The sequence below is a fragment of the Pituophis catenifer genome, unplaced genomic scaffold, assembly GCF_029215685.1.
Source record: "Pituophis catenifer annectens isolate HBS135680 unplaced genomic scaffold, rPitCat1.0.hap2 SCAF_6, whole genome shotgun sequence".
NCBI lineage: Eukaryota > Metazoa > Chordata > Lepidosauria > Squamata > Colubridae > Pituophis > Pituophis catenifer.
The window spans coordinates 3,252,793-3,274,631 of record NW_027256886.1 but is presented as its reverse complement, the minus strand read 5'-3'; the positions used below and the strand labels follow the sequence as shown (position 1 = coordinate 3,274,631).

The 21,839-nt window shown below is 41.3% G+C and overlaps 1 protein-coding gene across 1 annotated transcript in view; it reads left to right on the top strand.

Moving 5' to 3' along the window:
* Positions 1–20,613, top strand: part of LOC139318072 (cytochrome P450 2J2-like) — a 42,679-nt gene extending 22,066 nt beyond the window's left edge. The window contains exons 2-9 of the mRNA XM_070945322.1: positions 1,439–1,601; positions 2,154–2,303; positions 5,171–5,331; positions 7,388–7,564; positions 11,433–11,574; positions 14,580–14,767; positions 19,608–19,749; positions 20,423–20,613. Of these exons, the coding sequence (XP_070801423.1) occupies positions 1,439–1,601; positions 2,154–2,303; positions 5,171–5,331; positions 7,388–7,564; positions 11,433–11,574; positions 14,580–14,767; positions 19,608–19,749; positions 20,423–20,613 (1,314 nt within the window). The remainder of the gene's footprint in view (positions 1–1,438; positions 1,602–2,153; positions 2,304–5,170; positions 5,332–7,387; positions 7,565–11,432; positions 11,575–14,579; positions 14,768–19,607; positions 19,750–20,422) is intronic.
* Positions 20,614–21,839: the final 1,226 nt, after the last annotated feature.

Below are 21,839 nucleotides of genomic sequence, written 5' to 3'. Positions count from 1 at the left end.
TAAATAAATAAATAGTCTAAGACCTCAAACCCAACCACCTCATCCTCCTATAGTTGTACAAGGAGAAACTCATTATGAAGTCAAGAAGATTTTAGATTCTAGGCTATAGAAATTAGAATAACAAAGTTGGAAGGGACCTTGAACCCCCTTCCTAGGCAGGAAACCCTACACCATTTCAGACAAATGATTATCCAACATCTTCTTAAAAACTTCCAGTGTTGGAGCATTCACAACTTCTGGAGGCAAGTAGTTCCACTGATTCATTGTTCTCACTGTCAGGAAATTTCTCCTTAGTTCTAAATTGCTTCTCTCCTTGATCAGTTTCCAACCATTGCTTCTTGTCCTGCCCTCAGGTGCTTTGGGGAATAGCTTGACTCCCTCTTCTTTGTGGCAGCCCCTGAGATATTGGAAGAGTGCTATCATGTTTCTCCTAGTCCTTCTTTTCATTAAACTAGACATACCCAGTTCCTGCAACCATTCTTTATATATATATATGGGTCGCTATATAGGGGTCGCTGCAATACTTAGTACATTGGAAAGGGTATCCTTTGTCTGAAGCCACATGGGTCAAAAGTTGGAATGTAAAGTTAGATAGGCCTGTTGAGACCCTCTACTCTCCTTCCCCTGCTATGGAGGAAGCCATAAAAGCCGCGGAAGCCAAACGCCAGCTGGGCGCCCGACGCAAGGAGCTGACGCCAGAGCTGAGATTGCGACCATTTGCAACAGTTTTGCATGAAAGATTCATACCAGCATGGTGATAACAAAGTAACTGAGATATCAAAACCATATACTGTACTAGAGGGGCATTGCTTTTACTGTTATGGCTTTGCAAGACCTTGTCCTTGAAGTTCTTCTTACATGCTGTGTCTACTGAAGTAGCTCATGCCAAGCTTGTGTTTCTTCTGAGCTGCAAATGCTTTCCACAAAATTATTACTAGAGTTGAATGAAGGTCTCCAAATCTCTTCCAATTCATTGATTGTATTGTGCTAAGCACAATACAGTCATGGATAGTTTAGGACCCTTTGTGCTTGAAAAAATGGTCTGTGCATCATATAGCTCGGTGTAGCCAACTTCTCCAACCAATAAGAATGCTTCCCTCCTGAATTTAACTTCCTCTCTTAAAACAGCACTAAGTTTATCATCACAATAGAAACCGCCACCTCTCAAAAGACGTTTATTTTTATTTTTTTCCATCCATTTGAAATTCAATCAATATTCAGTAGTCCCTCGTAATGTGTGTTTCTAAACTCTTAAGTTGTAGTCTCTCTAGCTTGTTTCAAAATCCAGCATCAATTGTTGGGAGTCACACTTGGCCATGGACTGAAGTTTCCCAAGCTTTGATGTAAGAGAAGGAAAGGAAGGAAAGGAAGAAAGTTTCTTTTAAGCTGAAACTTTGTTAGAATAATATAAAGCATTTCTCTTTTTTCCAAACTGCAGCTAGCAAAGCAATATGGAAACATTTATTCTCTGTGGATAGGGAATCAACATGCTGTAATCCTCTCGGGATACAAAGCTGTGAAAGAAGGATTGATTGACAATTCGCAAGCGTTTGTTGATCGTCCACCCACACCTTTTCTTTCAGCTATTACCAAAAACAGAGGTAAGCCATGGTCAAAGACGTAGAACATCATTGTGTTCACCCTTGTTATATAAGGTAAAGGTAAAAGTTCCCCTCGCACATATGTGCTAGTTGTTCCCGACTCTAGTGGGCAATGCTCATCTCCGTTTCAAAACCAAAGAGCCAGCCCTATCCGAAGACGTCTCCGTGGTCATGTGGCCAGCAAGACTAAACACCAAAGGTGCACGGAACGCTGTTACCTTCCCACCAAAGGTGGTCCCTATTTTTCTACTTGCATTTTTTACGTGGTTTCAAACTGCTAGGTTGGCAGAAACTAGGACAAGTAACGGGAGCTCACCCCATTACGCGGCACTAGGGACTCGAACCGCTGAACTGCCGACCTTTCGATCGACAAGCTCAGTGTCTCAGCCACTGAGCGACTGCGTCCCATTCCCCTTGTTATATAGTACCACTCAAAACCAATATGGCCAACAAACTGGGTTTGATTTAAAGTATTTTTTAGACTATCAACCTTAATACCTTCCTATTAATTTTAGTGAGCAATGATTTCTGATTGTTCTTTGGTGGCTTCAGGTATCGCCTTCTCAAGTGGTCATGTCTGGATACAGCAAAGGCGCTTTGGTGTTGTTACTATGAGGAAGCTGGGACTAGGGAGAAAGGGTTTGGAAACTCAAATCCAAGCGGAAGCTCAGCAGCTGGTGGAATTCATTACAAATACAAAGGGTAAGTGATCATTTGAGGTGATGGTGGTTTGAATCTCATCTGCAAAACTCTTCCAATGTTCTGTCACTGTTCGTTTATGACTATGCTCAGCCCTTTCTATTGTGTCACTACGCCTTCCAACCAGGGGTGGGTTCTAAAAAATTTTTACTACCGGTTCTGTGGGCGTGGCTTATTTTGTGGGCATGGTTTGGAGGTCATGTGACTGGGTGGGCGTGGCTAGCTGGTCATGTGACCGGGTGGCCATGGCTATATGTATAGGGACTACTCAGAGGGCTGAAAAAAGTCATTTCTGACAGGTCCTCGCACTTTTGACTGGTCCTCACACTTATGACCATCCTCATATTTATGCCAGTGCAGCATTCTTAACAACCATGTCACTCATTTCACAACTGCTTCTCTTCACCATGGTGACAAGATAGGGCAAAAAACGTAAAATGTGAGGACAGTCGTAAGTTCGAGGACTGGTCAAAAGTGTGAGGACCAGTCAAAAATAACTTTTTCAGCCTTCTGAGTAGTCCATATGCACAAAAGGATTCAATTATTTCTTCAAAGTGCTGATGATTGCACCCTGGCTGGAAGAACTCCAATAGGGGAGTATTTCCTCCCAACAGCGGTATAAAAAGTTTAAAACAACCCTTCCCCTTTAAGAAAGTCAAGTAAAAAAATAGCCTCTGGAACTGGAAGTGACAGTAAATCTAGGCATACTGCCGGAGAGGCAGTTTCTGTAATAAAGATTAGGCTAGGAAACAACATCAAATGTTGTAATTCTGTAAAGTGGAAAAAAACAAAAGGAGATTTCTTTTAACAACCTGTTCTCCGAACTGTTTAACTACTTAACTACTTAACAACCGGTTCTACCGAAGTAGAATCCCACCACTGGGTCTACCCATTTATTTTTGCAGGCACCGGTCTACTCATTTGTTTTCTTTTAACACTGATCAGCTGTAGGGTGGCCCTTTGAAGCCCCACTGCAAGAGTTTAAACAGTTTTTTTCCCTCTAGCCATCAGCTGGGACTCAGGAGGCAGCAATAGATTGGGGGTGGGGCCAAATAAAAGGTAAGAATAACCCGGGAGGTGGGCGGGGGCAGGGGGCAGAACCGGTTCGGTGACATCATATCGTCACCGCTACCGACATGGCCAAACTGGGCCGAACCAGGAGAAACCCACCATTGCTTCCAACATTCCTGTTTTATAGACTGATATTTTTGAGGAAAGAAATGGTTTCCATCAGTGGAAGTTCTTCTGAGATTTAATGTAATATTTTGACAACTAATAAAGCCATGAAATGTTGTAAAATTTCTGAAATTATTGGTTGCAAAAGATATAAGAAGGCCTGTCAAAGGACTCGGGGGAGCGGGGAGGGAGAGGGAAACATATGACATAAGATTTTAAAGAAATTGCAGTATATTGTCATATTTATTCAATCCTGCAAGATTTTTGAAACTGTTGGTTGCAAGAACCTGCAAAAATGTAACAGTAATTGTCAAAGGTTTCTCCTCTGAAAGAAAAAGAAGTCACATACCACTCAAACATACAATAAACCTTATGTTTCATGCAACATGCTGAAACATACATTATTCAGCCCAATTTATAAGTGTTATGCTAATCTCTCCATAATATTTATATGTGTATACAAAGACAGAAAGCGTGTTGGATGAGACTCCAACATTTTAAAAATGAGAGTTTTGTGATGTCTGGTATAGTCTAGAACACATTTTCTTATTTCAAATGTCCTTTTGTCCAGAAAAATTATTGTTTTTCATCTAGAATTGTATTTTATAGAGGCTTCAAATATTTTATTTTTAAGATTCTTTCCTGACCAAATGCATACAGTTCACATGCAGCTTACCATCAATGTGACCAAAACAAATTAACTCTCATTCTGTTTTTAAGATATATCACTCCTTCTTCTTCAAGCATATACCAGTAATAGATAAACCAAAACAGAAGTTTATTGAGATATTATTCAAAAAATTTTTTCCAAATTTGCTAGTTATGCCACAATGTAATAAAGTTGCATTCTCAACAGGCTATATAATATTTATTGTCTATTATACAGTTAGGCTATATAATAGACAGTAAATAATAATTCCAAGTTCTTTTGTTTATTTACGAGACCACCTTCTGCCACCAATAGCCTCCCACCGGCCAGTACGCTCGCACAGAGTGGGCCTCCTCAGGGTGCCGTCCGCCAGACAATGTCGGCTGGCGACCCCCAGGGGGAGAGCCTTCTCTGTGACGGCGCCCACCCTCTGGAACAACCTTCCCCCAGAGTTACGTATAATAACAGACCTCCGGATTTTTCGTCGGGCCCTGAAAACCTATTTATTTCAACAAGCTGGGCTGGCCTGAGTTAAATTTTAAATTGATTTTAAATTGGGTTATCTTAATTTCGGCCAAAATATTTAATTATTTTAATACTGTTCTTAAATTTTGTATGCTTTGTTTTTATCTTGGCTGTGCACCGCCCTGAGTCCTATTTGGAGAAGGGCGGTATAGAAATTTAATTAATAATAATAATAATAATAATAATTTCAAGCAAGCGCAATCAGAACATCCCATTTTTGGTATTTACAGGATTCTTTTTTAAAGTTTTTTTTTTATTATTTTTTAGACAGGCAAACATTTAATACATCAGTTATCTCTTCCCTGTGACTTCTCAGTGTTATCTTCCAAGGTTTCTTTCTTCTTCTATATATGTGTTATTTCTTCTATTTGATCCTTAACCAATCCATAATATCAATTCATCACTAATATAATATTCTACTTGTCACATATTTATACATACTTATATAATTAATCATTTATATCTCTTCTGGTATTTACAGGATAGATGTGAAAATTTATAGAGATCCTTTCATTTTCAGGTCATGCGTTTGATCCAGCAATACCCATCACAAATTCAATCTGCAACGTTATCTGTGCTGCAGCTTTTGGATATAGGTTTCCCATTGAGGACAAAGATTTCTCCGAGTTGATGGAAGCAATCAGGGTTACCTTAAAATTTGCAGCCACCGTATCTCATGGTGTGAGTACTAATACATTTGCTGCTGTTCTGACTTTTCTCTTCCCAGCTTAATCAGTGAATTCAAAATTTACCATATTAACAAAAATTCACATTTTTAAAATCACATTTGCTTATTCCTTTTTGAATTTCAATGCAATATTAATGTTGTACGCTATCAAATTAGTTAATCTTTAAGCTAAAAGTTGGATGTTTTGGATTAAAGGAGAGAATAAGAAAGAATGTATCACCATGAGGATTGTTGACAGAAGAAACTATTGTCCAGGTGGCAATATTTTCTCCAGGGAGATGCCATCCAAATGTGTTAGAACTGAAATTTTGAGTTGTGTAATTTCAACATACATAGAGAGGCAGGTGTAGAAATTCTGTGTATGTACACATATATATATTTACATAACTGATGAGTGTGAAAATCTGTTGTTCAGAAAGAAGACAATAGATTTATTTATTTATTTATTTATTTATTTATTTATTTATTTATTTATTTATTCGAATTTCTATACTGCCCTTCTCCTTTCGGACTCAGGGAGGTGAACAGCCAGATAAAAAACATCTATACAAACATCACAGTTAAAAAATAAAGTTAAAATAATTTATAAATTTGGCCCATAAATTTAAAACTTGTCAATTAAAATAAATATTAAAATTTTTAAAACTAACCCTAAAATCAGGACAGACCGGCTAGCTGAAAAAAATAAGTTTTTAGGGCCCGACGAAAAATCCGGAGGTCGGAGATCACTCGTATCTCTGGGGGTAGATTGTTCCATAGGGTAGGTGCCACCACAGAGAAGGCTCTCCTCCTGGGGGTCGTCAGCCGGCATTGTCTGGCCGACGGCACCCTGAGGAGGCCCTCTCTGTGGGAGCGAACCGGCCGGTGGGAGGCTATTGGTGGCAGAAGGCGGTCCCGTAAGTACCCTGGCCCTAAGCCATGGAGCGCTTTAAAGGTGATCACCAACACCTTGAAGCGCACCCGGAAGTCCACTGGAAGCCAATGCAGCTCGCGCAGGAGAGGAGTCACATGGGAGCGCCCCGTCGCTCCCATAATCCCCCACGCAGCCGCATTCTGCACCAGTTGGAGCCTCCGGGTGTACCCCAAGGGGAGCCCCATGTAGAGAGCGTTACAATAGTCCAGACGAGAAGTGACGAGTGCTTGAGTGACCGTGCGTAGGGAGTCCCGGTCCAGAAAGGGGCGCAACTGGCGTATCAGGCGAACCTGACAAAAAGCCCCCCTGGCCACGGCTGTCATATGCCCTTCTAAAGACAGCCGCGCATCCAGGAGAACACCCAAGTTGCGGGCCCTCTCCGTGGGGGCCAATGATTCGCCCCCAATAACCAGCGATGGCGTCAGCTGGCTATACCGGGATGCCGGCAGCCACAGCCACTCAGTCTTGGAAGGGTTGAGTCGAAGCCTGTTTCTCCCCATCCAGACCCGCACGGCCTCCAGGCACTGGGACATCACTTCCAAGGCATCATTGGGATGGTCTGGGGTGGAAATGTACAGCTGAGTATCATCAGCGTACTGATGGAACTCCACCCCAAAACCACGGATGATCTCACCCAGGGGCTTCACATAAATGTTGAACAGGAGGGGCGAGAGGACCGACCCTTGCGGCACCCCACAAACAAGGCGCCTTGGGGTCGACCGCTGCCCCCCTGTCAACACAGATTGCGACCGGTCGGAGAGATAGGAGGAGAACCACCGCAGAACGGTGCCCCCCACTCCCAGTCCCTCCAGCCGGCGCAACATGATACCATGGTCGATGGTATCAAAAGCCGCTGAGAGGTCTAATAGGACCAGGATAGAGGAATAACCCCTATCCCGGGCCCTCCAGAGATCATCCACCAACGCGACCAATGCCGTTTCCGTGCTGTACCCAGGTCTGAAGCCGGACTGGAGCGGATCCAGTCTCTTGTGGATTGACTAGATCTACCGAAAGGCAAAATTTCATGTAGTTAGATTCAGGGAAATAGGGTTGAAGTGCTAATCCATAGGAGTTGGCTCACTTTCTGTTTGAAACAGCTCCCTGTTGTAACTAGATTTGCTTTGTCTTTCCTGTAGCTCTATGAAGTTTTCCCATATATCATGAAATATCTGCCAGGTCCTCACCAGACTGTCAAATCTGCATGTAAGAGAATTATCTCATTTGTGAAGAAGCAGGTTAAACAGCATAAGGAGAATCAGAATCTGCATGAGCCACAGGATTTTATTGATTTCTATTTGTTTCAAATGGAAAAAGTAAGTATTTACATTATATGGGAACATTGATTGACTGGGAAATCATTGCACCAGCGGGGTGCAAGAAACTAGAATGACACTGATAATTGATCAGAGCAATATTTATTTATTTATTTATTTATTTATTTATTTATTTATTTATTTATTTATTTATTTATAGTCAGGTCCAGAAATATTGGGACATCGACACAATTCTAACATCTTTGGCTCTATACACCACCACAATGGAGTTGGAATGAAACAAACACAATGTGCGTTAACTGCAGACTGTCAGCTTTAATTTGAGGGTATGTACATCCAACTCAGGTGAACGGTGTAGAACTTACAGCAGTTTGCATATGTGCCTCCCACTTGTTAAGGGACCAAAAGTAATGGGATAGAATAATAATCATAAATCAAACTTTCCCTTCTTAATACTTGGTTGCAAATCCTTTGCAGTCAATCACAGCCTGAAGTCTGGAACGCATAGACATCACCAGACGCTGGGTTTCATCCCTGGTGATGCTCTGCCAGGCCTCTACTACAACTGTCTTCAGTTCCTGCTTGTTCTTGGGGCATTTTCCCTTCAGTTTTGTCTTCAGCAAGTGAAATGCATGCTCAATGGGATTCAGGTCAGGTGATTGACTTGGCCATTGCATAACATTCCACTTCTGTTCCTTCAAAAACTCTTTGGTTGCTTTTGCAGTATGCTTTCGGTCATTGTCCATCTGCACTGTGAAGTTCCGTCCAATGAGTTCTGCAGCATTTGGCTGAATGTGAGCAGATAATATTGCCCAAAACACTTCAGAATTCATCCTGTTGCTTTTGTCAGCAGTCACATTATCAATAAATACAAGAGAACCGGTTCCATTGGCAGCCATACATGCCCACGCCATGACACTACCACCACCATGCTTCACTGATGAGGTGGTATGCTTAGGATCATGAGCAATTCCTTTCCTTCTCCATACTCTTCTCTTCCCATCACTCTGGTACAAGTTGATCTTGGTCTCATCTGTCCATAGGATCTTGTTCAGAACTGTGAAGGCTTTGTTAGATGTTGTTTGGCAAACTCTAATCTGGCCTTCCTGTTTTGAAGCTCACCAATGGTTTACATCTTGTGGTGAACCCTCTGTATTCACTCTGCTGAAGTCTTCTCTTGATTGTTGACTTTGACACACATACACCTACCTCCTGGAGAGTGTTCTTGATCTGGCCAACTGTTGTGAAGGGTGTTTTCTTCACCAGAGAAAGAATTCTTCGGTCATCCACCACACTTGTTTTCCATGGTCTCCCAGGTCTTTTGGTGTTGCTGAGCTCACCGGTGCATTCCTTCTTTTTGAGAATGTTTCAAACAGTTGTTTTGGCCATGCCTAATGTTCTTGCTATCTCTCTGATGGGTTTGTTTTGTTTCTTCAGCCTAATGATGGCTTGCTTCACTGATAGTGACAGCTCTTTGGATCTCATCTTGAGAGTTGACAGCAACAGATTCCAAATGCAAATAGCACACTTGAAATGAACTCTGGGCCTTTTATCTGCACATTGTAATTGGGGTAATGAGGGAATATCACACACCTGGCCATGGAACAGCTGAGAAGCCAATTGTCCCATTACTTTTGGTCCCTTAACAAGTGGGAGGCACATATACAAACTGCTGTAAGTCCTACACCGTTCACCTGAGTTGGATGTACATACCCTCAAATTAAAGCTGACAGTCTGCAGTTAACGCACATTGTGTTTGTTTCATTCCAACTCCATTGTGGTGGTGTATAGAGTCAAAGATGTTAGAATTGTGTCAATGTCCCAATATTTCTAGACCTGACTGTATTTATTAAATTTATTAAATTTTTATACCGCCCTTCTCCCGAAGGACTCAGGGCGGTGTACAGCCAAAAATAAAACCCACAACTATATGAAAATTAAAAGACAATTTAAAAATATTAAATAATAATTGGCCGAAAGAGCTAAAATAAAAACCACCCATTAAAATAGCATTTAGGCCCTGCTTAGTGAAACAATAGCGTTTTGAGGGCGCGGCGAAAGGTGCGAAGGTCAGGGATCCTATGAATTTCCAGGGGGCAGCTCATTCCAGAGGGCACGTGCCCCCACAGAGAAGGGTCTCCCCCTGGGGGTCGCCAGTCGACATTGTTTGACTGACGGCACCCTGAGGAGTCCTTCTCTGTGGGAGCATATCGGTCGATGGGAGGCTATCGGTGGCAAAAGGCGGTCTCGTATGTTTATTGCTATTCACCTATTTACAAGAATCTCACCAGACTAACTGCACTCTCTACAGAACAACCAGATAAGCACCTCAGGGGGGGGTCAGTTTTCCATCATTTCCTCCCATTAAGGGATTCCAGACTAACCAGTTTCTTAACTCCTCTCCCCACTTCAATAGCAATAGCAATAGCACTTAGATTTACCATGTTTCCCTGAAAATAAGACCCTGTCTTATACTTTTTTTTGAACCCTGAAATAAGCGTTTGGCCTTATTTTTGGGGAGGTCTTATTATTTTGTGGTGTGTGAAAGAAACCAAAGGAAATGGCACGGACCGGCTGAGCATGCGTTTAAATATTTTTGGGGAGGCCTTATTTTCAGGGGGGGCTTATTTCAGCACATGCACTCAAAAGCCTGATTGGTCTTATTATCAGGGGGTGTCTTATTTTCGGGAAAACAGGGTATATACCGTTTCATAGTGCTTTACAACTCTCTCTAAGAAGTTTACAGAGTCCGCATATTTATTTGTTTGTTTGTTTGTTTGTTTGTTTGTTTGTTTGTTTGTTCAATTTATGTGCCGCCCTTCTCCGGAGACTCAGGGCAGCTTACAATGCATTAAGCAATAGCCTTCAGTTTGGCAGTTCGAATCTCACTAGGCTCAAGGTTGACTCTGTCACTGCGTTATGTGTTTTGTCAGCCGAGCTTCCATCCTAAGACTTATGGCAGCCTGCCAGAGAATTTTATCACGTCTCTGTAGTAACAGAGATAAGACTGTCTTGTGAAAACTTTGAGCTACTGCGCATGTTCAAGCTTAAGGAAGAAACTTCCTGATCTTTTTCCTTTATCCGTCTGTGCGATAAAGCTGCCAGTAAAATGTAGTTAGTAAGTTTGTTTTATTTCTTTATAATAAAATGTTTCTTAGAATATATTTTCGGTTTTCTTTCTTCAAAGTATACAGCATGCATGATATCAAATATGCATATTAGTTCTTCTCCTTTCGCTTGCTTCTTGTTTAACCTGTTAGCAAGCCAAACTGCTGGCAGCTGGTGATCAGCAGAAGTAGTCTGCAGTACTGCACTCTAACCCAGTAGTGGGATTCAAATCCCGGTGCTATCTGTTTCAAATGGGAGCGCGCAGGTGCGTGCGCTCACTTCTGTGCATGTGCAGAGCATTTTTGATGATGTTTGGATGGGTGGGCGGAGCCTCCCATCACCACCACTACCAGTTTGCACAAACTACAGCAACCCACCACTTCTCTAACCACTGCGCCACCATGGCTCAGCTGCAGATTCCACAAATCACCCTTCCTATGTATGACTGAGGATGTCATGTGTAGATCTGTTGACAGTTCATGTTCCCATATTTCCCATTGCCTTATTTACAATTAAACCTTTTACCAAGTTTCTTCTCCAAGGCCCTGGAATCTTGTTAGCAATTATGCAATAGGAAGACTTGTCCAGTTTGGCTTGCTAACAGGTTAAACAAGAAGCAAGCGAAAGGAGAAGAACTAATATGCATATTTGATATCCAAAAGGAAACTAGAATATCGTCATTCATGGACATTAGATTTAAGGAGGTTCAATCTTAAACATTTTAGAGAAGTAAAATTTGGAAAGTATGAGCAATAAAAGAAAGATGTTTATAAATGCCATTTCATCATGTTAAATGCAGAGCAAGGATCATCCCAATTCTACCTATAATGAAGACAATTTGATTCAATGCATTTTTGACCTCTTTATTGCTGGGACAGACACAACTTCATCTTCAATTAAATGGGCATTGCTGCTAATGGCGAATCATCTGGATGTCCAAGGTGAGATCAATTACAGCATTGTGACAGTAAAATGAGATTACTGTTATAGATTAGAATACTTGTCATACTAAGTTTTTTTTTTTTTTAATTTGATTTATATGCCGCCCTTCTCCGGAGACTCAGGGCAGCTTACAATGCGCTAAGCAATAGCTAAGCAATAGTGCTAAGCAATAGCCTTCATTCTTTTGTATATTTATACAAAGTCAGTTTATTGCCCCCACAACTGGGTCCTCAATTTACCTACTTTAGAAAGGATGGAAGGCTGAGTCAACCTTGAGCCTTGGCGAGACTCGCTTTCTTGGCGAGAAAGTTGCTTTCTAATTCAGGAAATTCGCGGCTTAGAACCACAAATGGGACCAAAATCACAGTCATCATGCAAAGCAGTATTAAGCAAGATGCCTATATGACTATTTTGTTCAATGGCCACAATCCTGGCACTGCCAGTTGTGGTTGTTATCTCCTGGTTCATTAAGGGCATGAAGTGAAAGTGCCATCTGCCAAACGATTTCAGCTTCAATCTTGTAGCCTGCTGAAGGGTCTCCCCTCTCTCCATGGTGGGTAGCTGAAATACTTCAGCAGGCTGCAGAAACATTTGAGCAAGCCTGGCTGGCAGCCCTTTCATTCTTTTTATTTTTTTCTCTGCACTTTTTATTTTTTTTAAAAAAAAAATCTTAGTTTGTATCAGGTTTTTATTTTTGTAAGTGTAAGCAATGGTGGGTTTTTGTTTTTTTTAATTTGATTTATATGCCGCCCTTCTCCGAAGACTCAGGGCGGCTTACAATGTGCTCAGCAATAGCCTTCATCCTTTTGTATATTTTATACAAAGTCAGCTTATTGCCCCCACAAACTGGGTCCTCATTTCACCTACCTTAGAAAGGATGGAAGGCTGAGTCAACCTTGAGCCTTGGCGAGATTCGAACCCTGCAGTAATTGCAGGCAGCTGGTCTTAATAACCAGCTTTTAATAACAGGGTGCCTTAAACCCCTGTATTACCAAGGCTCTTGCCCCCGGTTCGGACCGGTTCTATAGAACTGGTAGTAAAACCGGCGGGAGGCTCCGGCCACCAACCCCAACATCATCAGGATGCTTCTGCGCAGAAGTGTGGCCCCATTGCGAACCGGTAGTAAAAAGTAGAACCCACCCCTGAGTGTAAGCCTTAATTGGGACACAGTGGCTCAGTGGCTAAGAGGCTGAGCTTGTCGATCGAAAAGTCAGCAGTTCAGTGGTTTGAATCCCTAGTGCCACGTAACGGGGTGAGCTCCCGTGACTTGTCCCAGTTTCTGCCAACCTAGCAGTTCGAAAGCACGTAAAAAATGCAAGTGGAAAAATAGGGACCACCTTTGGTGGGAAGGTAACAGCGTTCCGTACGCCTTTGGCATTTAGTCATGCCAGCCACATGACCACGGAGACGTTTTCAGACAGTGTTGGCTCTTCAGCTTTGAAATGGAGATGAGCACCGCCCCCTAGAGTCGGGATTGCCTAGCACATATGTGCGAGAGGAACCTTTATCTTTACCTTTAAGCCTTAATTACAATTATTATTTAAAAAAGAAAAAGCTTAGAAACACAAGTCAGTATTGTTGAAGCATATTGGATAATTGAGGGGGGGGGGAAAGCCAGTATGTGCTTAGAAAAATCAGAATCCCAGAATATTTCATTGACCTTATGCACAACCTACAGGTCAGGAAAACATATCATAGACGGAGGATAATGCTCTCCAGGCTGACAAATGAATGAGACAAGTCTATACAATCTTTATTTATCTATTCAGCCTATATGCAGAATATATATTAAGGGAACTCAGGTTGGAAGATGTGGGACATGGTTTTAAAATTGGAGGTTATTGAATATCAATAACCTGAACTATGCTGACCACACATCAGTATTGCTGTTTTTGAACTTTGGTGTTGGAGAAGACCAATTCATTTCATCAAGCTGGCCTGACCTAAGTTTTTCCCCTTTTTAAATGGAAATTTTAAATTTGGTCTTAAATTATTGGGGTTTTAAATTTTCAGCCAAATTATTTAATTCATTTTACTTTATTTTAAATTTTGTATTCATATGTTTTATTCTATGGCTGTTCACCGCCCTGAGTCCTTCGGGAGTAGGGCAGTATACAAATTGAAATAATAAATAAATAAATAAATAAAGACTCTTGAATATCATGGACAGCCAAGAAAACAAACAAATGGATGATTGAACAAATCAAGCCAGCATTCTTTCTCGAGGCCCAAATGACCAGGTTTTAATTATTATACACAATATGCAAAGATCTAGCTCTTTGGAGATGGTCTAATGCTGAGAAAGATGGAAGGAAAGAGAAGAGGAAGACTAGCAGTAAAGTGAATGGACTCAGTTACAGTGGTGATGGGTGTACCATTGGAAGAGCTAATGCACCAGGTTGGGGCAACATCATCATGAATAAAATCTGTGCATTAACAGTCACCATCAGCTTGATGGCACATAAGCCAGCAATCAATCCATTTCTGTTTAGTTAGTTGATTTCATCTGTTGTTTTTTGCCTACAATTTCTTGTATTAAATTTCTTGAGATGGAAAGCCATACAAATTGTTTACATAAATTCATACAGTACATAAATAAATAGTAAATATTCTGCTGACATCACAAAATTAATTTACTTGCTCCAGGTTTTTTTGCCTTTATCTATAACCAGCAATTGTTTATTTCATTTTTCCTGTCAAATCCTGCTATCTTAATTTTGTTATAATTATTTTTCATATTGATGTATCTGATACAAACTGACATTCTTGCAACATTTGTGATTTCCTTTCTATTAAAGGACAGAACACACACACCAAAAAAAAATTATTTTAATTTGTTTCACTGCAATTTTCATGCAAATTATTTACAATTAGTGTTTTTCAAACAGCAATCAAAGGTGTTTTTTTTTTCCAGATGGAAACATTTCCAATATTTGCCTCATTAATTTTCCAAGACAAATCGCAAGCCATTCAGTAAAACTACCTTTCTTACTCCTTTCCTCAGATAAAGTCCACAAAGAAATAAAAGAAGTTTTGGGTTCCTCTCAATCAATCTGTTATCAAGACCGAAAGAAAGTGCCCTATACCAATGCTGTGATTCACGAGATTATACGAAGCAAATATATCTTATTATTTGGTTTACCAAGAGAATGTGTGAAGGACGTCTATATGGGTAATTTTCTCATCCCCAAGGTAAAGAATTTAACTTGCTGGATTTCTGGAGGGCTGCATCTTCATGTAGGAAATTTTTTTCTCATTTCATGAGAAGGAGCATAGGCTACCTGGCAATTTTTTAAAAAAAAAATGGTTTTGAGATAAAATACTTGGGTATTTTCAACCATCTGTTAGTATGACAGTTAACCTGAGTTATATCTAAAAATATAAAATTTCATTTCCTGACTGGACTTGAAGTTGTCCAACCGGATTAGACCAATGGCTGACTCAGATCTCTCCTCAGACCTTGAACAGGCCTACAATCCCCCCCCAAGGCTGGTTTAAATAACGAATTTGAATGGGTGTTTTAGTTCTTTTTTTAATATAGGGCCAAATTATTTAATATGTTTTAAACTGTTTTTAAACTTTATGGATATACGTGTTTTATTGGGGCTGTGCACCGCTCTGAGTCCCTCGGGAGAAGGGCGGTATAAAAATTTAAATAATAAATAAATAAATAATAAATAAATAAATAAATAAATAATAAATAAAAATAAATATAAAATAATAAAAAATAATAAAAAATAAAAATAAATAAAAAAATAAATAATAAATAAATAAATAAATAAATAAATAAATAAATAAATAATAAGGCCCTTTCACGTGTGCAGCAGGCACCCAAAGGGACTAAAAAACGTGGCAAGCATGCCTCTGAGGCGTCTCGACGGCGGGAGTCCCTCAAGACTCACAGGCCTCAAAGAAGTTGCCCGCCACCGACAAGGATGCCCAGAGAAGGCATCGAGCCCTTGAAAGGCAATTCGCCTTGGCCCACCAGAAGGCCCGGTCCTCTGCCTGTCAGGGATTGCCTCCATTTGACTCATCAGCCCCTGCATCTACTACAGGGCCTCAGACCTTGCCAGAGGAAATCCAGCAGCCGGCATTCTGCAGCAAGCTGATGTTGCATGCTCTAATGCGGTACCAATTTCACTGCCGGTCCATTCGGGGGCGGCCTCCCCACCCAACCATCCCTACGACAATCTGGCCCAGAAGCCAATCAAATACATTTACTTGTGTAATAAGGAAGAGACTCTCAGGGTCAAATCAGCCCATCCCTCTGAGGTATTTTGGTTCTGAGGTAACTAGCATCTGAGGGTGAAGAATGGCTAGAAAACTAGCCCTCTTTGCCGCTGCCTCCTTTTTTGTTATAAGCTAGTTTTTCCCTTCCCCACCAATCCTCTGGGCAGTGGTGAAATCCAATTTTTTTTTTACTACTGGTTCTGTGCGCATGGCTTGGTGGGTGTGGCAAGGGAAGGATCCTGCAAAATCCCCATTCTCACCCCACTCTAGGGGAAGGATACTGCAAAATCCCCATTCCTCCCCACTCTTGGGGGAAGGATACTGCAAAATCTCCATTCCCTCCCCACTCCTGGGGGAAGGATACTGCAAAATCCCCATTCCCTCCCCACTCCTGGGCGAAGGATACTGCAAAATCCCCATTCCCTCCCCACTCCTGGAGGAAGGATACTGCAAAATCTCCATTCCCTCCCCACTCCTGGGGGAAGGATACTGCAAAATCCCCATTCCCCCCCCACACCTGGGGGAAGGATCCCCATTCCCTCCCCACTCCTGGGGGAAGGATACTGCAAAATCCCCATTCCCTCCCCACTCCTGGAGGAAGGATACTGCAAAATCTCCATTCCCTCCCCACTCCTGGGGGAAGGATACTGCAAAATCTCCATTCCCTCCCCACTCCTGGGGGAAGGATACTGCAAAATCCCCATTCCCCCCCCACACCTGGGGGAAGGATCCCCATTCCCTCCCCACTCCTGGGGGAAGGATACTGCAAAATCCCCATTCCCTCCCCACTCCTGGGGGAAGGATACTGCAAAATACTACAGAGAGGGGCTCCTCCGGGTGCCGTCGGCCAAGCAATGTCGGCTGGCGACCCCCAGGGGGAGAGCCTTCTCTGTGGGGGCTCCTGCCCTCTGGAATGAATTGCCCCCCGAGATGCGGAGTATTCCCGACTTACGTACCTTCCGCCGGGCCCTCAAGATTCTTTTATTCCAACAAACCGGGATGGCCTAATTTTTAAATTTTTTAATTGTTAACTTTTAATTTTTAAATGTCTAAAACGGGCAGTTTAATTTTAATTAGACATGGGCCAAATTATTTAATATTTTTTAAATTGTTTTTTAAATTTTATATCTGTGTGTTTTATTCTGGCTGTACACCGCCCTGTGTCCTTCTGGGAGAAGGGTGATATATAAATTAACTAATTAATTAAATAAATAAATAAATAAATAAATAAATAAATAAATAAATAAATAAATAAATAAATAAAATCTCCATTCCCTCCCCACTCCTGGGGGGGGAGGATACTGCAAAATCCCCATTCCCACCCCACTCTGGGGGCCAGCCAGAGGTGGTATTTGCCAGTTCTCCGAACTATTCAAAATTTCCACTACCGGTTCTCCAGAGCCTGTCAGAACCTGCTGGATTTCATCCCTGCCTCTGGGGGACCAAAGGAACACCTTCAATTTGTCCTGGAGCTGACTAAATAGAAGAAGGAAAACATGAACATTTAAACATGCTGGGGATAACCCATGCCTGTCATCTGACAAAAATAAAATTAAAAAAAATAATAATAATAATAATGAAAATTAAAAATTTTTTAAAAATTTAAAAATGTTTTTAAAAATAATTAAAATAAATAAACAAACAAAAAACCTCAAAGAAACCACTAGATCTTTTGCTGTCAGTTTTCTCGGTTTGTATGAAATGAAAGAGAAATTTTGAAGAGTCAGTTGCTCAAAATGACCCAGGCACTACAAGACCACCATTGGATTCCAGGATTTAAACAAAAATCAACTTTATTAAAGGTAGCCTAAGAAAATACATTTCCACATGCAACACACAGTTTAAGTACCCCAAAAAATAATCCCAAAGCAATTCTAACTAATTTTCAACCTATATTATATTATATTATATTATATTATATTATATTATATTATATTATATTATATTATATTATAAATTATAATTCAAATTACGTTTCTACTTTTACCTATTATCTTATATATGCTTGACAAATAAACTTATGATTATGATTATGATTCTAACCACTGTGCCACCACGGCTCATATAGTCAGAAAACGTACTATATTATAAAACTTATTATCCAAAAATATGGATTCAGAGGTTTGAGAATTGCTGAGAAGACCGGAAATGTTGGCAGTGAATATTAGTGACTTTTGTTCAATCCCACCCCCATGTAACTTGAATATCAATAGATTGTCTAGTACGATGAGTACAATGAGTCAGTAGCTTCCACCCCCCCAATCCCGCCCCGCTGGTCTGGCGCCCTCCTCCCCATAGGCTAGCGAATGTGAAACTCAAGCATATGATGGCAGTGCTGACAGGTTTCGAAACTTGGCAACTTTAACTCAAAAGGGGGTTTTCCTTGAGGAAAAAAAACCAAAACATTTTGTTTATCATCCAAGAAACCATATCAGTTGTGATGGTGGGGAGAGAGGGATGAGGATAGGTACTGATATTTGAGGGGAGGGGGGTGGAAGGATAGGATTCTGAGAAGATGGGGGGGTGGATGGAGGATTGCAGTCATCTGGTCCATTAGCACTCTCTGTGAAAGCTCTTCAGGCCACTCGGGGGTTTATTTCGAGATTCCTTCTTTATTTATTTATATATGCGATTTCCATATCTAGTATTCTTGCTCCCACATAGTTAACAATATGTTAAAAATGCAAAAAAACAAAAAAGAATAATGAATAAAAACAACAAAAATTAAAGAGAACTATAACTTTAATGGTAATAGAACAACAAATTATGGCACCAAAACTATTACAGGTTTAAATTTCTTACTCAAACTTCACAGGTCAGACTTATTTAATATTCCTGCCTCAATGCACCAGGACTTTAAGACCTTTTTAAGGGAAAATGGCATCGGGAGCATCTGAATCTTGGACATAAAGCTGTTCCAAGGCCCCACAACAGAGGAGGCATGTATTCTGGGTCCCCTTCGATGACAATATTTTGCCGAAAGCACACAGCACACAGCAGAAATAGTTGAATGAGCAGATGTAACTTGTGCTGTGTGTCCAAAAAATCTTGAATTGTACCCAGATGCTTATCGGTAGCCAGAACAACTCAGGGAGGAATGTTATAACATGGGCATATCAGGATGCACCTAAAACTGTCTGTGCCACTCAGTGGTGAAATCCAAATTTTTTTACTACCGGTTCTGTGGGTGTGGCTTGGTGGGTATGGTGTGGCTTGGTCGGCGTGGCAGGGGAAGGATACTACAAAATCTCCATTCCCACCCCACTCTGGGACCAGCCAGAGGTGGTATTTGCTAGTTCTCCAAACTGCTCAAAATTTCCACTACCGGTTCTCCAGAACCTGTCAGAATCCACTGGATTTCACCCCTGGTGCCACTGTATTCTGGAACAGCCACAATTTATAAATGTTCAGGTGCAGCAGCACACAGGATGTATTGCACAATCCAAATGGGTGTGTGAATGGCCATCAGCAAGTCTTCCCCTTCTAGGAATGTGTGTGATTGGCCACAGGTACCACCTGTTCTCCAGATAGGAACTGTGAGTTGACAACCTGCCTAGGTGGCTCAGTGGCTAAGATGCTGAGCTTGTCAATCAGAAAGGTCAGCAGTCCGGCAGTTCGAATCCCTAATATAGGTCTCCTGCGTGAGCTGGGGGATGGACTAGATGACCTCCAAGGTCCCTTCCAACTCTGTTACTGTTATAACCTTCAAGATGTCTACCATCTCATCAGGAGGAACATTACCCCATTCAGAATGAAAAATGAAAAAAAAAAAATCACCAGTCATTTTCTTATTTTTTTATAGGGAGCCATTCTCACCCCAGACCTGCGTTCTGTTCTCCTTGATCCCGAACATTGGGAGACACCTGAGGAGTTCAACCCCAATCATTTTTTGGACAAGGAAGGAAATTTTGTGCCCAATGAAGCATTTCTTCCTTTTGGAGCAGGTAAATATTTAGTTAAAGTTTGGACTGGGTTTAAAAAGGAAAGAAAAAAATTTGCATTTTCCCCTTGTTAAATAGGATAGGATAGGATACGGTAGGGTAGGGTAGGGTAGGGTAGGGTAGGGTAGGGTAGGGTAGGGTAGGGTAGAATAGAATAGAATAGAATAGAATAGAATAGAATAGAATAGAATAGAATAGAATAGAATTTTTTATTGGCCAAGTGTGATTGGACACACAAGGAATTTGTCTTTGATGCATATGCTCTCAGTGTACATAAAAGAAAAGATACGTTCATCAAGAATCATAAGGTACAACATTTAATGATAGCCATAGGGTACAAATAAGCAATCAGGAACAATGTTTTAATTGGTTTGTATTTTTAATTTTGGGCCAAATTTATATATATTTTAATTGTTTTTAATATTTGTATTTCATGTTTTTTAACTCTGGCTGTACACCGCCCTGAGTCCTCAGGGAGAAGGACGGTATATAAATTTAAAATAAAATAAAATAAAAAATAAAAATATCAATATAAATCGTAAAGAATAGAAGGAACAAATTATTACTGGTTTCCACCTTTCCTGTATTTTCTATGCAGGAGCTCATAGTTTGTTTGGGGGAACTCCTAGCAAAGATTCGGTTACTAATGGTTTCCTACTTTTTATTTTCTCTACAGGAGCTCGGGTCTGTCTGGGGGAACTCCTTGCAAAGATTGAGATTTTCATTGTGTTCGCCAGTCTGCTGAGGGGATTTAGGTTCCAGCCACCAGAAGGAGTGGAGAAGCTCAGTCAAAAAACCATAGTAGGGTTGACTATTCATTCCGTGCCTTACAAAATTTGTGCTCTTCCGCGTATCAATTCATCATAATTGGGGTAAACAACAAAGGGGCTCCTTCATACTGTCTCCTTCTATTTCAAATTCATTTGCACATGGTTCTCTTTCAGGGTTGGCTTTCTAAAAGGTTGAGAGCCACCTCCCAGCACACCTTGTGGGGAGGGAGGTTTCTTATTTTTGTATCCACTCTTGGCAACATAAACATAGGTTTTACACCTTGGATACCTGTAGTGGCAACTGCTGCCTACCTGACCAATGAGAAGGGGCTAATGAGGAAATTAAGCTGTGCCAATGCTCTCTTAGATCAGGAGTGTCAAACTTGTGTCGTCACGTCGTCACATCGTCATGGCCTCACGTGATATATTGTGACTTTTTTCCCCTTCGCTAAACTGGGAGTGGGAGTAGCCAGCACATGACGCATCCGGCCTGTGGGCCGCGAGTTTGACATCCATGTCTTAGATCAAGGGCTGAAGGGATATTGGGAAAACAAATAGGAATTGTAAAATAGTTTATATGCTACTACAATTACCCATAAGGCAGGGCTGTCAAACTCGCGGGCCATGGGCTGTATGCATCACATGCTGGCCACGCCCCCACCTGGTTTAGCAAAGGGGGGGAAAAGTCCCTCTACATCACATGACGCTGCCGTGACGACGTGAGTTTGACAGCCCTGCCATAAGGCAATCTCAGCTGACTAATAGATTATGAGGTTAAGTAAATTGAGGGAATGAGAATCGTTCCTAAGTCGTTATCATCAGTTTCAAGAAATTCTACCCTGTTCTGAATGGGTTTCAGGTGTGAAATTATAAATACACAACTTGTACAGTCAGGCATACCCTACATCAGGGGTGGGCAACTACGGCCCTTTTACAACCTGTGGACTTCAACTCCCAGAATTCTTGAGACAGCCAAACTGTCTCAGGAATTCTGGGAGTTGAAGTCCACAGGTTGTAAAAGGGCCATAGTTGCCCACCCCTGCCCTACATGATATTCCCTTTGAAGCTGAGCCATATTCCAAAATGTGCACAAAAATGTGGATAGCAGTAAGGCAAGAAAATGGGTAAAAGGAAAGAAAACCAAACTTAATCTAGTGTCAGCGTTGGAAGCCATATTAGGCCGGAAGCTTCCATGCTGCCACCTTCTCATGTGTGGAAAAGTAGGAGGGGGGATTTAGTAGAGGGGTTGTTTGTAGACATAATAGCATTCTTCCTGTCGGTCAAGGTCAGGCCGATCCTGCATCTGGAGAAGGCGTGGTTGGA